The sequence below is a fragment of the Cherax quadricarinatus genome, chromosome 79 (assembly GCF_038502225.1).
Source record: "Cherax quadricarinatus isolate ZL_2023a chromosome 79, ASM3850222v1, whole genome shotgun sequence".
Classification (NCBI taxonomy): domain Eukaryota; kingdom Metazoa; phylum Arthropoda; class Malacostraca; order Decapoda; family Parastacidae; genus Cherax; species Cherax quadricarinatus.
Genome location: NC_091370.1, coordinates 747,945 through 766,618, shown reverse-complemented (window position 1 = coordinate 766,618; position 18,674 = coordinate 747,945). Strand labels below are relative to the sequence as shown.

The window sequence follows — 18,674 nt, the reverse complement described above, 5'->3', positions numbered from 1 at the left end:
GACAGCAATGCTGTCAGTGTCAACGTGAGGGACAACAATGCTGCCAGTGTCAACGTGTGGGACAACAATGCTGTCAGTGTCAACGTGAGGGACAACAATGCTGCCAGTGTCAACGTGTGGGACAACAATGCTGTCAGTGCCAACGTGTGGGACAACAATGCTGTCAGTGTCAACGTGTGGGACAACAATGCTGTCAGTGTCAACGTGTGGGACAACAATGCTGTCAGTGTGAACGAGTGGGACAACAATGCTGTCAGTGTCAACGTGTGGGACAACAATGCTGTCAGTGTCAACGTGTGGGACAACAATGCTGTCAGTGTCAACGTGTGGGACAACAATGCTGTCAGTGTCAACGAGTGGGACAACAATGCTGTCCGTGTCAACGTGTGGGACAACAATGCTGTCAGTGTCAACGAGTGGGACAACAATGCTGTCAGTGTCAACGTGTGGGACAACAATGCTGTCAGTGTCAACGTGTGGGACAACAATGCTGTCAGTGTCGACGAGTGGGACAACAATGCTGTCAGTGTCAACGTGTGGGACAACAATGCTGTCAGTGTCAATGTGTGGGACAACAATGCTGTCAGTGTCAACGTGTGGGACAACAATGCTGTCAGTGTCAACGTGTGGGACAACAATGCTGTCAGTGTCAACGTGTGGGACAACAATGCTGTCAGTGTCAACGAGTGGGACAACAATGCTGTCAGTGTCAACGTGTGGGACAACAATGCTGTCAGTGTCAACGTGTGGGACAACAATGCTGTCAGTGTCAACGTGTGGGACAACAATGCTGTCAGTGTCAACGTGTGGGACAACAATGCTGTCAGTGTCAACGAGTGGGACAACAATGCTGTCAGTGTCAACGTGTGGGACAGCAATGCTGTCAGTGTCAACGTGTGGGACAGCAATGCTGTCAGTGTCAACGTGAGGGACAACAATGCTGCCAGTGTCAACGTGTGGGACAACAATGCTGTCAGTGTCAACGTGAGGGACAACAATGCTGCCAGTGTCAACGTGTGGGACAACAATGCTGTCAGTGCCAACGTGTGGGATAACAATGCTGTCAATGTCAACGAGCGGGACAACAATGCTGTCAGCGTCAACGTGTGGGACAACAATGCTGTCAGCGTCAACGTGTGGGACAACAATGATGTCAGTGCCAACGTGTGGGACAACAATGCTGTCAGTGTCAACGAGCGGGACAACAACGCTGTCAGTGTCAACGTGTGGGACAACAATGCTGTCAGTGTCAACGTGTGGGATAACAATGCTGTCAGTGTCAACGTGTGGGACAACAATGCTGTCAGTGTCAACGTGTGTGACAATAATGCTGTCAGTGTCAACGTGTGGGACAACAATGCTGTCAGTGTCAACGTGTGGGACAACAATGCTGTCAGTGTCAACGTGTGGGACAACAATGCTGTCAGTGCCAACGTGTGGGACAACAATGCTGTCAGTGTCAACGAGCGGGACAACAACGCTGTCAGTGTAACGTGTGGGACAACAATGCTGTCAGTGTCAACGTGTGGGATAACAATGCTGTCAGTGTCAACGTGTGGGACAACAATGCTGTCAGTGTCAACGTGTGGGACAACAATGCTGTCAGTGTCAACGTGTGGGACAACAATGCTGTCAGTGTCAACGAGTGGGACAACAATGCTGTCAGTGTCAACGTGTGGGACAACAATGCTGTCAGTGTCAACGTGTGGGACAACAATGCTGTCAGTGTCAACGTGTGGGACAACAATGCTGTCAGTGTCAACGTGTGGGACAACAATGCTCTCAGTGTCAACGTGTGGGACAACAATGCTGTCAGTGTCAACGTGTGGGACAACAATATTGTCAGAGAAGACTGTCTTTATCAGCTTATGTCTATATTCCAATTTGAATTACATATTTGTATAATAATCCTTGAATTATCCGCCGATGAGTATACTTGAGTATACTTGAGTATACCTGGAGTATACCTGGAGTGATATAGAAAAATCAGTATATGTATTATTTCTTGTTTAAATTTGATTTTATTATTATTATTATTAAAGATTCGCCGGTATTCTCCCGGTCCGGGCCTTTTCCAAGTGGTGGCCCGGCCTTGGCTCCCTCTTTAGGGAGTGTCTGAGACCTAAGTCTCCCATGGGAGGAGGCACAAGTACCTCCTCATCTTTGGGACCAACTCCCCAGGCCTAGCCACAAGCTAGGCCTCTCTGGTCTGCCATCCTCACCCCAAGGGGGCAAATGGGAATGACAGTCTTATGAGCTAAAGGCTCGGGGTCATGCACCTACCCTACCCTAGAAGGGTTAGGCATGGTGTCGATCAATTTTTTTTTTATTAGTATGGTATTTGATGTTTTTATATTAAAAATAATCTGTCAAGAAAGGTGTATGTTAATTTTTATTCTGGGAATGATTTTTTTTCTCAACTTATCTAATGTGCAATTTTTTTTTATATATAGGTTTTTGATAAATATCAGTAAGTTTTTCTAGAAGTTGGTCTGAATGTTTGTAACTATGACCATAATTTTTAAAGGTGGAAGGGTAAGCCAGCGGAAGGCCTCGGTCAGATGACCAAAAGCTCCAGTGGCGGGTCATCATATGACTAAGACCTGCGTCAGGAAACACTTGTCCTGTTTCCCGACCTAACCTGGTTATGAGACTTTTATTATTATTATTATTATTATTACTATTATTATTATTATTATTATTATTATTATTATTATTATTATTATTATTATAAATTAACTGAATTTTTATATACGGTCATTATGCACATGTACAGAATTCTCATAATATAATAATAATAATAATAATAATAATAATAATCCTTATTTACTACAAGTACATGTAATAATGGGTGAACAGGGACAGCAGGTGTCTTAAGGAAACACGTCTTAATGTTTTCCGGCCGTACTGGGGATTCGATCCCCGGACCTCAGCGTGTAAGTTGAGTGCGCTACCAATCGAGCTCTACGACACCTAATAGGCTAAATACCAATTAAGAAATATTTAATACATTCCTGTATTGCTAACATTTATGTATCAATTATTGTAAGCTGATCCCCTCTTTAATATAAATAACTCAGTTTACCTTATTCCTATTATATTTTTTTAATTGTAACTGATATTCACATAGAGTTACTTAACTGTTTTAACTTTTAAAGTTTAAGTAAGATATTACAAGGATCCTTCTAGAAATAAATCATCGACACCATGCCTAACCCTTCTAGGGTAGGGTAGGTGCCTGAGTCCGAGCTTTTAGCTCATAAGACTGTCATTCCCATTTGCTCCTTTGGGGCGGGGATGGCAGACCAGAGAGGCCTAGCTTGTGGCTAGGCCTGGGGACAGTTGGTCCCAAAGATGAGGAGGTACTTGTGCCTCCTCCCATGGGAGACTTCGGTCTCAGACACTCCCTAAAGAGGGAGTCAAGGCCGGGCCACCACTTGGAAAAGGCCCGGGCCGGGAGAATACCGGCTAATCTTTACCTAACCTAACCTAGAAATAAATTACTTTGACTTTTTCGAGATATTCTTGGTAACTTACACCATGTATGATAATTGTGGTTATGTATACCTGTGCCTAAATAAACTTACTTGCTTATTCATTTTAGGAGCTGAAAATTAAAATGGTATATTTTATTTTATTTGTAATCGCTAGTATTGTTCGTCTTTGTATAAGACTGCTTGGTGTATGTATATGTTCTCTCATCGACACCATGCCCAGAGAGGCCTAGCTTGTGGCTAGGCCTGGGGACAGTTGGTCCCAAAGATGAGGAGGTACTTGTGCTTCCTCCCATGGGAGACTTAGGTCTCAGACACTCCCAAGAGAGGGAGCCAAGGCCGGGCCACCACTTGGAAAAAGCCCGGGCCGGAAGAATACCGGCGAATCTTTAATAATAATAAAAGTACAGTGGACCCCCGCATAACGATTACCTCCGAATGCGACCAATTATGTAAGTGTATTTATGTAAGTGCGTTTGTACGTGTATGTTTGGGGGTCTGAAATGGACTAATCTACTTCACAATATTCCTTATGGGAACAAATTCGGTCAGTACTGGCACCTGAACATACTTCTGGAGTGAAAAAATATCGTTAACCGGGGGTCCACATATGTTCTAACCATTTTTATAAAATTAATCAATATTTACAAGTTTTAGTTTTCGTCCGAGTGCACCATATTGATTTTCATTATTCTCATATGATCTTTGTTTAACATGGCAGATATGGTATAAAAAAGCATAATTATGTGTATTGTGACTCTTGGTGCCCGTAGCTTACACACTGAGGTCCGTGTTTCGATCCCCGGTACACGCGGAAGTCGTAAGTTTATTCAGATATACACAAATACAGCTACATAGAGTATCATATATAGCAGCATATGTGTAAAGTATCTAGGATAACCCAAAACGTCAGAGTGACCTATTTCCATTGGGGTCCTTTATTGGGCGTGTTTCCTTTAAAGACACTTGCTGTCCCTGTTCACCTAGTAGTAAGTAGGTACCTAGTTGTTAATCACCTTACACCTGTTGTCCCTGTTCACCTAGCAGTAAGTAGGTACCTGGGTGTTAGTCGAATGGTGTGGGTCGCATCCTGGGGACAAAATTAACCCAAGTTGCCCGAAATGTTCTGCATAATCAAGGGCCGTCCACCAGCAAGTTCTGTGTAAGTTGTATCATGTACTTGTAGAAATAAAGATTACGATTATTATTATTATTATTATTATTATTATTATTATTATTATTATTATTACTATTATTATTATTATTACCATTACAAATTAAAAACTATTTATACAAAAAACATCAAATTAGCATTTTTCTTTTATGTAAACACACCCTCCCCTCCCCGGCCTCATTTAGATGAATAATGGAGCACCCACATTTACCAAGCATCTAATGTATTATAATAACATAAGAATGGAGAAACATTGCAGCAGGCCTACCGGCCTATACTATGCAAGTTTTTCTTAACTTGAACCTCTCAAACAGAAGTAGTGTCCAACCTAGTATCATGGCTACCCAAAGAACTTCCTTAGACAGCTAATTCTTTGAGTAGTTCTATTCATATCCAACCTCTGTCACCCTTTTGCGAACTTTAATTTCACTCTTATTTTCTCTTGCTTTCACATTTACTTCCTGTATCTTTGGAGAATATTTTCTCCGTGTACCAGCTTGGCAGGAGGCTTGCACGAGCAGAATCTGGCAACTTAGTACAGTAAATGTTTCCATTTCTCTCACAGACGAATCTGTACTCGGCTTTGGTATCGGCAGCCATCTTGGTTTTCACAAAAGTCAAAAATTGGACCAAGAAGTTAACACACACGTCAGCTTCACTTTCATCCTGCCAGGACAAAATGAATTAATTAGTATTTCACTATATTGTTGGAGCAAACTGGAGATTTAAATTTAACATTGTAAATATCCGATCTAAGTGAAATATACAACATTTAACAAAAGTTAGCAAATTTCAGTGGAAATTTGTAATATATTTGTTAAGTTTTAATTCAGTCTTTGACGTAAAATTCAAGAAAACACAATGATTGTCTAGAAAATGTACAGAGAACTTTCATGGCGCGCATAACGGAGATAAAACACCTCAATTACTGGGAGCGCTTGAAGTTCCTGAACCTGTATTCCCTGGAACGCAGGAGGGAGAGATACATGATTATATACACCTGGAAAATCCTAGAGGGACTAGTACCGAACTTGCACACGAAAATCACTCACTACGAAAGCAAAAGACTTGGCAGACGATGCACCATCCCCCCAATGAAAAGCAGGGATGTCACTAGCACGTTAAGAGACCATACAGTAAGTGTCAGGGGCCCGAGACTGTTCAACTGCCTCCCAGCATACATAAGGGGGATTACCAACAGACCCCTGGCAGTCTTCAAGCTGGCACTGGACAAGCACCTAAAGTCAGTTCCTGATCAGCCGGGCTGTGGCTCGTACGTTGGTTTGCGTGCAGCCAGCAGCAACAGCCTGGTTGATCAGGCTCTGATCCACCAGGAGGCCTGGTCACAGACCGGGCCGCGGGGGCGTTGACCCCCGGAACTCTCTCCAGGTAAACTCCAGGTAATGTACAGTAATGTGAAGAATGAGACACTTGGGCAACATTTAAAAATGTTTATTACAGAAACATTTCATCAGTCAGTGACTTCTTCAGTCCAATACAGAGAAGAATGGTTTCTGTGAAATAATTAGAGAATGTCTCTTTTGGTCAGAAACAGTCGCAGTGTTTGACAAGCCTACCAGGAGATCGGTCACGTTTATCAGTTTAGTGAGGGGGGGGGGGCACTGAAACTACATAAATCAAAAAATTATATATATAGATATATATGTATATATATACTAGCTTGCCTAGGAGATCAGTCAAGTGTACGAGTAAAGTTTGATGTATGAGACACTGAAACTATAAATAATTAAATTAGTATATAAATAAGCAATAAAACTAGTATATAAATAAGCAATAAAACTAGTATATAAATAAGCAATAAAACTAGTATATAAAAAAGCAATAAAACTAGTATATAAATAAGCAATAAAAGTATATGTACCAAACACTGGAATAATAGACAGAACTACAGTATAGCCAACACAAAACTAATTCATGAAACACTGTGTAGTCTGCACACTCAGCAGCAAGTGATCTTCTGCCTGGATTGCATGCAACTTCTGTGGAAAATGGTCTCATGCATTGTGTGTAGATATTCAACAATCGTTCAAGGACATTAAATCAAGAAAATGTTTTTGGGTCTGCCCTAACAATAGGCACATGTTGGAAAAAATTACATCTGTAATAAAAGACAGAAACATTGAAACAAGTTTTCTTAAAAAACTTGACAGTCTTGTTTAACAGCTGAGAAAATAAGGGTGGACCAGATGGTACTGTCACCCCTGGTGCTGATGCTGTCTTGGAGGACAGTACCTGTAAGAATAAAGAAATGAAAACCATTGCACCAGAGAGGGACAGGGGTCCTGGTGCTAAGGAAACAGGTATAGACAAAGATATGTGAACTCGAGTTACAAAATAGCAGTACCACTGGAGATGGCAAGCAAGGGGCTGATGCGAGGAATACCTGGAGAGGGTTTCGGTGATCAACGTCCCCGTGACCCAGTCTGTGACCAGGCTTGGTCACAGGTGCTGTATAATCCTACGGGTTTAGCGCTTCCCCTTGATTATAATAATAGTAATTGGTCACAGATACTGTTGATAGTGGGGAGTCTGAAACAAACACACCAGTAGAGAATGCAGTCACGGAAAACCATAGCAAACAGAAATCAAACCCATGCAAATTCTATGCCTTGGATACCTGCAGGCATGAAATATCTGGAAAAACTTGTGGTACGTGCAGTTCTGATCATCCCAGAAAATTATGTGCCCACATGACACCAGGAGAATGTAACTCTGTTTCCTGCAATTTTTTCCCACCCTGAAATGTGTCACTCTTCAGTCCAGGAAAGACGATGACACAACATAAATTGCTAGGCACACTACCTAAAGGGGACAAGAAGATACAAATCACTCAGACCATGGGCAACAAAACAGGGTAGCCACAACCGCTCCAGAGACAGAGGTTTTTTAGTGCTAAGAAAAAAAAAAGCTGGCAAGAAATGACAGAAATCGTACACCAACTCATATCATTTCAGGAGCAGAATCACAGTAAGTGGCCTCCACTCCAATACAATATTAGTGCCAGCAAACAAAGCTACCCCCCCCCCACATACCATCAACACGACGACATTTATCCTTACAAATATACAGGGTGTAAAGCCAGCAATGAACAAAAAAATACCCTTCATCAGTGGACTCCTCACAGAGTTGAACGCAATGTTTGCGGCTTTCACAGAGACCCACATAAAGGATCACTTTGACAACCAAATATGGATCCCAGGTTAAAGCTATAAGGGAGGGTTGGACTGTATGGCACAGAATCACTCATATGCTCAGAACTACTAAGCACCTCAAATGATGAGTTGAAGTTTTGGCAGTAAAGATCGCAAATGAAAACCTTGTCATTGTCGTTGTATACAAACCTCCGGATGCAACATATCAACAATTTCAGGAACGACTTTTGAAAAATGACCACTGTCTGGAAAATCTTCTAACTCCTGCCCCAACTTAAGACACCTAAAATGGAAGAACGTAGCAAATAATGTTTTAGCAGAGATAACCCCAGGAGGCAGCTCAGATGAAAATTCATGCACACATGAGCTATTAAATCTCTGCACCAAATTCACCTTAAACCAGCAAATAACAGAGCCAACAAGACTAGAGAATACACTGGACCTCACTTCACTAACAATGATGATATGATACGAAATATAACCATATCAAAGACAATACACTCAGATCACAACATAATAGAGGTACAGACATGTAGGCGCAAGGCTCCTGACCAACAAAATGTGATCGGTTATGAGGGTGCCGTCACTAAATTCAACTTCAATAACAAAAGCATATAGTGGAATCAAGTTAACCATGTCCTAAATTAAACAAGCTGGGAAAATATCCTAAACAACATGGATCTGAATCTCTGTGGCACTTGAGGTATGCTTAAGGCTGACGTTGCTAAAAAATTATATCATGAGGTTATCAGCATGGAAGGGGTGAAATTAAGTAGATGCAACACTAGGAAATTATTGCATGATAAGCAGTATTTCAAGTTACCCAATTTCTTTCATGGAAGCAAACTGTGACCTACACAGACAGAATGTAGTACATGTATATACAAACTTTGCTGAAGCCTTCAACAAGTAAGATCATGGTGTAATAGCACACAAAATGTGTGGTAAAGGAATAAGAGAAAAAGTAGGTAGATGGATCCTGAATTTCCTAATAGAACGCCTCAGAGTAAAGTCTGAGGCGGCTACAGTGAGAAACTGTTCCACAAGGCACAGTACTCTCCCCCATCCTGTTTCTCATCCTCATATCTGACAGACAGAGATGTAAGCCACAGCAACATGTCCTTTGCAGACAGTACCATGAGTGTTATTCATCCACTGAGAACACTGCAAATCTCCAAGTGCACATTAGCCAAGCCTTCAAATGGGCCGCAGAAAACAATATGGAGTTCAATGAAGAGAAATTTCAATTACTCGACTATGGAAAACTCGAGGAAATGAAAACTGGATCGGAGTATAAAGCAAATTCTAACTACACAATGCAGCGAAAAACTCTTGTGAAAGACCTGGGAGTGACACTGTCAGAGAATTTCACTTTCAAAGACCACGAAAATGTTTCTACCACATCTGTTAGGAAAATTATAGGATGGATAATGAGAACCTTCAAAATTAGTGATGCCAAACCATTGATTAGTTTTTTCAAATCACTTGTTCTCTCTAGGCTGGAGTATTGCTGTACACTAGTGAAACTGCAGATATCGAGAATATACAGAGAACTTTCACTGCAGGTATATAAGTACAATAAAGCATCTCAGTTACTGGAAAAGGTTGAATTCCCTTGATCTGTATTCCTTGGAATGCTAGCAAAAAAAAAAAAAAATACATCAAAATTTACACCTGGAAAATCATAGAAGGACTAGTCCCAAATCTGAACACATAAATAAATCACTCCCTGCGGAAGCAAAAGATTCAGCAGGCGGTGCAACATCCCCCAGTGAAAAGCAGGGGCGCCATGAGTGTACTGAGAGTTAACACAGTAAGTGTCAGGGGCACAAAATTGTTCAACTGCCTCCCAGCATACATAAGGGGGATTACCAATAGACCTCTAGTTCTCTTCAAGAGGTAGCTGGACAGACACCTAAAATCAGTACCTGACTAGCTGGGCTGTGGTTCATACATTGGATTGCGTATGGCCAGCAGGAACAGCCTGGTTGATCAGGCCCTGATCCATCATGAGGCCTGGTCACGAAGCCGTGGGAGCGTTGACTCAGGTATACTCAAGGTAAATAATTAAGTTTTACTTATGGTTTGTGTGCATACAAATTTTTGACAATGGTATTTGGGGTACACAAATGTTATAGACACTAAGAGCGTATTTTGCTGATTAACCCAGAATAACCTGGAGTATACTTGAAGACGGTTTCGGGGGTCAACATCCATGCTGCCCGGTCAGTGAACAGGGCCTGATCAACCAGGCTGTTACTGCTGGCCGCACTTGGACTGACATACAAACCACAGCCCTGCTGGTCAGGTTCTGATTTCAGGTGCATGTCCAGCGCCTCCTTGAATACAGCCAGGGGTCTATTGGTAATCCCCCTTATGTATGCTGAGAAGCAGTTGAACAGTCTTAGGCCCTTAACACTAATTGTGTTAGCGTGCTCTGTGGCCCAGTTAAAGATTTGGTTGATGTCCGCTTGGAGTCTTGCAATGGAGGAGATTGTCTTGCAAACCCGGGTGTCATCCGCAAAGGAAGACACGTAGCTATGGCTTACATCTCTGTTTATGTCAGATATGAGGATAAGGAACAGAATGGGAACAAGTACTGTGCCTTGTGGAACAAAACTTTTCACTCTGGCTGTCTCAGACTTTACTCTGTTTATTATTACATTTTGTGTTCTAGTTGTTAGGAAGCTATAGATCTATGTAACTTTTCCTGTTATTCCTCTTTCATGCACTTTGTGCGCTATTACACCGTGGTCACACTTGTCGAAGCTTTCGCAAAGTCTGTGTATACTACATCTGCATTTTGTTTGCCCTCTAGAGCAAACAAGAGCTTGTCATAGTGATCCAGTAGTCGGGACAAGCTGCTCTAAACCCGTGTTGCCCTGGGTTGTATAACTGATGGGTATCTAGATGGGTGGTGATCTTGCTTCTTAGAACCCTTTCAAAGATTTTTATGATATGGGACGTTAATATTATTGGTCTGTAATTGCTGTTGCTTTACTGTCACCTTTGTGTAGTGGGGTTATGTCTGTCGTTTTAAGTGACTGTGGGATGACCCCTGTGTCCACGCTCTCTCTCCACAGATTGCTAAAGGCACGTGACAGGGGCTTCTTGCAGTTTTTGATGAACACAGAGTTCCACGAGTCTTGGCCTGGGGCAGGGTGCATGGGCATGTCGTTTATTGCTTCTCGAAGTCATGTGGTGTTAGGATAATATCAGAGATATCTGAATTGGCCAAATTCTGAGTATCGGTCATAAAAAATTGATTTAGGTTGTTGACTCAGGCTGGTTAGCGGCTCACTAAGCACCGAGTCATACTGGGCCTTTAGTATCTTACTCGTTTCCTTGGTGTCATCAATGTAAGACCCATCTCGTCTAAGCAGGGCTCCAATGCTGGATGTTGTTTATGCCATAGATTTGGCATAAGAAAAGAAATATTTTAGGTTTCTTTCAATTTCATTTATGGTTTTTAGTTCTTCCTGAGTTTCTTGTTTCCTGTATGATTCCTTAAGCTTAAGTTCGATATTTGCTATATCTCTGACCACTGCCTCCCTTCATATTTCAGATATACTGGCCCCTTTCAGCTTAGGCATTTAATGTACTATTGTATTTTATACTGACCTCAGTATTGGTGTCTCCTATTGGAAGTTTTGAATTAGAATTGGGCTGTGTATATCTTAATTTCACATATTTTTTTACTGAAAATATTTGGATGTTAATTTCCACGTGACAGACGTGTGAATGCCTTCTCTGATTTCTTTCAAATCTTCAAAACTAATATTTAACTGCATAACAGACTTATATAGAGCACTGCATTATTCTAGTCACGTGCACTGAGGTAGAGGGAGCTGGGGTTAAGTAATACCTGGAGTATACCTGGAGAGAGTTCCGGGGGCCAACGCCCCCACGGCCCGGTCTGTGACCAGGCCTCATGGTGGAATCAGGGCCTGATCAACCAGGCTGTTATTGCTGGCCGAACGTAGTCCAACGTACAAACCACATCCCAGCTGGTCATGTACTAACTTTAGGTGCCTGTCCAGTGCCTGATTGAAGACAGCCAGGGGTCTATTGGTAATCCCCCTTATGTATGCTGGGATACCTTCCCTGGATCACACGGTGATCTAAATACGTACATCTAGTTATCTTTTATTTTTTTCAAATTAGTTTTCCTGCAGTGGAGAAATCCCAGAAATATACATTATTTATATTCATTTATATGTATGCCAAAGTTTGTTTATTTCAAACATACACCGGACGGTGTATGGGTAGAAACAACGAGTGTATAAATCTTTCTTTTGCAAGTGAATTAATTCGTTTTGCCACTTTGGGTATTAAATCCTTCCATTTTGATGGTAATCTACAAGATAAATTATAATCAGTCCCAGGGGATCATTAACCTGAAGTTCATTCATGTAACATTGTGAAATAAAAACATCGGGTATAATGAGACTAAGTTTCGCTCTACCTAGGATTCTGACCAGGACCTTTAATTTATAAGGCAAATGTTTTGATCACTGACCAGCAACATGTTTCGCTCTTTTAAGGAACGTACATTCTTCCTCAGACATCTTGAACTTTTCACATGCTCTACACAACTTTTCACATGCCGTACACAACTTTTCACATGCCGTACACAACTTTTCACATGCCGTACACAACTTTTCACATGCTGTACACAACTTTTCACATGCTCTACACAACTTTTCACATGCTCTACACAACTTTTCACATGCTCTACACAACTTTTCACATGCTGTACACAACTTTTCACATGCCGTACACAACTTTTCACATGCCGTACACAACTTTTCACATGCCGTACACAACTTTTCACATGCTGTACACAACTTTTCACATGCTGTACACAACTTTTCACATGCTGTACACAACTTTTCACATGCTCTACACAAATTTTCACATGATCTACACAACTTTTCACATGCTGTACACTTTTCACATGCTGTACACAACTTTTCACATGCTCTACACAACTTTTCATATGCTGTACACAACTTTTCACATGCTGTACACTTTTCACATGCTGTACACAACTTTTCACATGCTCTACACAACTTTTCACATGCCATACACAACTTCTCACATGCTGTACACAAGTTTTCACATGCTGTACACTTTTCACATGCTATACACAAGTTTTCACATGCTCTACACAACTTTTCACATGCTGTACACAACTTTTCACATGCTGTACACAACTTTTCACATGCTGTACACAACTTTTCACATGCTGTACACTTTTCACATGCTGTACACAAATTTTCACATGCCATACACAACTTCTCACATGCTGTACACAACTTTTCACATGCTGTACACAAATTTTCACATGTTCTACACAACTTTTTACATGCCGTACACAACTTTTCACATGCTGTACACAACTTTTCACATGCTGTACACAACTTTTTACATGCCGTACACAACTTTTCACATGCCGTACACAACTTTTCACATGCCGTACACAACTTTTCACATGCCGTACACAACTTTTTACATGCCGTACACAACTTTTCACATGCTGTACACAACTTTTCACATGCTGTACACAACTTTTTACATGCCGTACACAACTTTTCACATGCTGTACACAACTTTTCACATGCCGTACACAACTTTTTACATGCCGTACACAACTTTTCACATGCCGTACACAACTTTTCACATGCTGTACACAACTTTTCACATGCCATACACAACTTTTCACATGCTGTACACAACTTTTCACATGCTGTACACAACTTTTCACATGCTCTACACAACTTTTCACATGCCATACACTTTTCACATGCTGTACACAACTTTTCACATGCCGTACACAACTTTTCACATGCCATACACAACTTTTCACATACTGTACACAACATTTCACATGCTGTACACAACTTTCCACATGCTGTACACAACTTTTCACATGCTGTACACAACTTTTCACATGCTTACACAGCTTTTCACATGCTGTACACAACTTTTCATATGCTTACACAGCTTTTCACATGCTCTACACAACTTTTCACATGCCATACACAACCTGAATGTGTATTTCAAACATCGAAAGATTTACATATGCTGATCTAGCTGAGAAATAAAAAAGAGTGAGGCAAACAAGAAATGACATACGAGTGAGAAACGAACAAAGAAACATAAAACGAACAATAAAATATGTTCTGAACAAGCAACGAGATGAGAAATAAAATGGAACTCAGGATAAGGATATAAACATTTCAATATTTTAAGCAACATACCTCCAATAGTTCACGAGCTTCATAATATTTCAATGTGTGCACTATTCCATCATTAGTCCTCAAGCCAATAATAGTTCGAGGAATTCCATTCAAGGTGTTTTCTATCCACCACTGACGAAGGTTGTCTCTATGGAATATAAACAAAAGACAAAATTTATTTCTTTGCAAAGGTTACAGTGTGTGTTTACATGTTATAGGTGTTGTTTGGTACAAAGAAAACCACTAACATGCCGGGGCATTTCGGGCAGACTAATACTAATGTTTACTGGCTGCTTAAGAGGCGCTTGAGTTTCCCTGTCTCCTAATATCATGTTTATTTTTCCACTATAATCTACCTTGTCCATAATTACTATAGCATTTGCTTTGTCTGCTTCGTAAGGTGAAGTCCAGGATCTTTACTTAATTCTTGGTATAACTTAACAAATTTTTGATGACAATTGTGTTGCAGAGGACTGAGCAAATGCAACAGTAATTATGGATAAGGTAGATTACAGGGAAAAAATAACATATTAGAAGACAGGGGAACTGACGTGCCCCTTAAGACTAGACAAGTAAAGAGTAGTAAATTTTAATTATACATTGTTTTCTTTATTACAACAGTGAGGTGGATAATGTTTTTCAGTAATAAAATTTATATTTGAGAAGTAGCATTAAAAACAGTATTACAATTACTATTATACAATTATAGTATTACAATTACAATTATGGAAAATTTTATAGGGGTGATTACCTGTACGTACCTCAACATTACATACAAACGAGTAATCTCATTGGGAGACAACAACTATATTGTTTACCGCAGTCACCCCGAGTAGACATGTGAGAAAACTTAACCACCTCTGGTCACTGCAGGTGGCCCCCTCGACCCTCACAATCTTATCCATATCTCTCCGAGACCAGTATAAATTGGATAGCACCCTCAACTACGGCGCTACTAATTAATTGTGGACTGTATAGATTATATTAGTGTAACTGAATGAAGGGGGGGGGGGTAGGTTACACATGGATATATCCATCAAGGAAAAACACTTGTACATAATCCCACCACTTACCAGATATTCTCTGGTGGTCACTTGATGTAGCTGGATCACCCATAACCTATCCAATTACAACATACCTAACTGGCCAGTATCAGTCTGCTATAACTAGAAGGGTTACTTAACTGTGGGCGATTGATACTCCTATTTCCTCCATTCACCATCTCATTTCGATGTCCTGCTACACCGACACAGTTCTTATTCCAACAGGACGAGGTATTCGTTGGTTTATCCCGGTTTAGAAGTCGTAACTCCATAAAACCTTCACTATCCTCGAGACAAGGAACACGAGATAAACCGATGCTCACTCTGAGAACGGCGACTCATTTCACTTCACATATTCTCTTAACTTAGTGTTATTATCACTGATTACATTACAATCCACAAGACGATTTAATGTCTCATAATTATTATACACATTAGAGGTCACTCCATTAAGATCTGAGACTGATGAGTGAGGATTAACTCACGGGTATTTCCCCTGGACACACATCATGGCCGCGCACCAGTCACCCCCGGTCAAACTATTATCCACTCATTTTACCACTTTATTACGGTGGTCACGTAAATCACGTTCCCTCACTTTTCACCAGGAACAGTTACGACACTTCCTATTAGGAAGTGAGGCCTATATTAATCCTTAGGCCGCCGTGAACACCAATTTCCCGATCCCATGTTTTCACAGCCTCCTCACTACATTCAAAACACTGCCGCCAGCCCCTGCCCTGAGTCGACCTGTCCCCCCCGCACATCCACGCAGGCACAGGGCGAACCCGGTTGGTTCTATTGAAAATACAAATACATTTTGACCCAAATCAACACATTAAACACTTATTAGGCACTATAGCTTCGGAAATTAAATAATTTCCACAACAATAGTAGTACTTACAATAGTAAGTATGTATTAATGTTTGGTTAATCAAGTGATCGTAATTTTTTTTTTCTTGAGTTGCTTCAGACTGGCTATATCATTTAGCATGGTGCTGGTATGGTTAATATTGAAAGATGATATGATTTTTAAGTATGGCCCTAAATAGATTTGCAGGCAGAGGACCTTTTGCTGGTTCAGGTAAATAATTCCAAATCCTCAGGCCCTTTATCTGCATTACATTTTTGCATAGGATGAGACAGACACGAGGGATGTCGAAGAGTGTTTTGTGTCTTGTGGGATGCCTGTGCGTTCTGTTGTACTTGTCAAGGAGTTTGAGAGAAAGGTTTATGTTGGAGTATAATGTTCTGTATATGTAGTAGGCACAATAATATGAGTGATATTTTGTATAATAAGTAAGTTCAACCTTTTGAAGAGTAGTGGGGTGTGCTGTCTGGCGCCTGAGTTTGATCATCCGCACAGCAGCTTTTTGTTAGGTTATTAAAGGTTTAAGATGATTGGCCATGGTTGAACTCCAAGTACAAATACCATAGGTGAAGTAAGGGTAGATTAGAACGTGGTATAGTGCAAGGAGTGTTATTTGGGGTACATAGTACCGTATCTTGGAAAGGATGCCTACTGTTTTGGAGACTTTCTTGGATATATGCTGGATGTGAGCATGAAATTTAAGATTGCAGTCAAGATGAAGACTTAGAGCTTTGCCCTCAGTATGTCTTGTAATGGGGGAGCCATTTATTGATATGTTTAGCCGAATATTTGAAGCTCTGTTTTTCAAGCAGCATGAAGTAGGCTTTGTCTATATTGAGAGTGAGTTTGTTAGTCGTCATCCAAGTGTCTCCAAGCATAGCTGGGTTGAGTACGAGAAGACATAAGTAGTGTCATTTGCGAATATAACTGGTTTAAGGAGTTTAGATGCGTTGCGAAGGTCACTGATGTAAATGAGAAATAGTAGTGGGCCAAGGACACTACCCTGTTGAACTCCATTTATGTGTACATACTGGTGTCTAATATCAAGATAGGATTTTAGGTAATCGAGGGAATGTCCTCTGACCCACGTTTTAGGTGCAAGAGATTGTGTTCCACTGCATCAAATAGTTTCCGTAGGTCAATGAAGAGCATTAGTAGCTATTCATTTTTTTTCGAGTGCTTGCATTTGTATTAATGCATCATTAGTGGGGGTCTTTTTCTGCCTAAATCGAAATTGTCAGGGGTTAAGTATTGTGGAAAATAAATTCCCATAATTATACTGTATATATTTTTATAATGTAAATATACATGATTAATGCATTACTGTTGTTCTAAATTGTATTTTAAATAGAACCAACCGGGTTCACCCTGCACCTGCGCGGATGTGTGGGGGGAGAGGTCGAGGTAGGGCATGAGAGAGGCGGGAGTGTTTTGAATGGAGTGAGGAGGCTGTGAAAACATGGGACCAGGAAATTGGCATTCACAGCAGCCTAAGGATTAATATAGGCCTCACTTCATAATAGGAAGTGTCGTAACTGTTCCTGGTGAAGAGTGAGGGAACGTAAATGTGATTTACGGGACCACCGTAAAAGGATGGTAAAATTAGTGAATAATGGTTCGACCGGGGTTGACTGGTGTGCGGCCATTGTGTGTGTCCAGGGGAAATACCCGTGAGTTAATCCTCACTCATCGGTCTCAGATCTTAATGGAGTGACCTCTAATGTGTATAATAATTATGAGACATTAAATCGTCTTGTGAATCGTAATGTAATCAGTGATAATAACAGAAAGTAAAGGAATCGTTGAAGCGATATGAGCTGCCATTCCCAGAGTGTGTGTGCACATGTTTACCTCGTTGTTCCTGTCTCGAGGATAGTGAGGTTTTTATGGAGTCATGACTTCTAAACCGAGACAAACCAACGGATACCTTGTCCTGCTGGAATAAGAACCGTGGCGGTGTAGCAGGACATCGAAATGAGATGGTGAATGGAGGAAATAAGGAGCATCAATCACCCACAGCTAAGTAACCTTTCTAGTTATAGCAGACTGATACTGGCCAGTTAGGTATGTTGTAATTGGATAGGTTATGGGTGATCCAGCTACATCAAGTGACCACCAGAGAATATCTGGTAAGTGGTGGGATTATGTACAAGTGTTTTTCCTTGATGGATATATCCAAGTGTAACCTACCCCCCCCCATCATTCAGTTAAACTAATATAATCTATACAGTCCACAATTAATTAGTAGCGCCGTACTTGTGGGTTTACCTGGAGTTTACCTGGAGAGAGTTTCGGGGGTCAACGCCCCCGCGGCCCGGTCTGTGACCAGGCCTCCTGGTGGATCAGCGCCTGATCAACCAGGCTGTTGCTGCTGGCTGCACGCAAACCAACGTACGAGCCACAGCCCGGCTGATCAGGAACTGCCTTTAGGTGCTTGTCCAGTGCCAGCTTGAAGACTGCCAGGGGTCTGTTGGTAATCCCCCTTATGTGTGCTGGGAGGCAGTTGAACAGTCTCGGTCCCCTGACACTTATTGTATGGTCTCTTAACGTGCTAGTGACACCCCTGCTTTTCATTGGGGGGATGGTGCATCGTCTGCCAAGTCTTTTGCTTTCGTAGTGAGTGATTTTCGTGTGCAAGTTCGGTACTAGTCCCTCTAGGATTTTCCAGGTGTATATA

The 18,674-nt window shown here is 41.2% G+C and overlaps 1 protein-coding gene across 1 annotated transcript; it reads right to left on the bottom strand.

Annotated features, from left to right (window-relative positions):
* Positions 1-1,750: 1,750 nt before the first annotated feature.
* LOC128702728 (decapping and exoribonuclease protein) lies at positions 1,751-14,231 on the bottom strand (the record flags this gene model as incomplete). The annotated part of the gene is given in 2 exon segments (XM_053797155.2): positions 1,751-5,334; positions 14,105-14,231. Coding segments are annotated over 2 exon segments (361 nt in total), but the record flags the coding sequence as incomplete, so codon positions are not given.
* Positions 14,232-18,674: the final 4,443 nt, after the last annotated feature.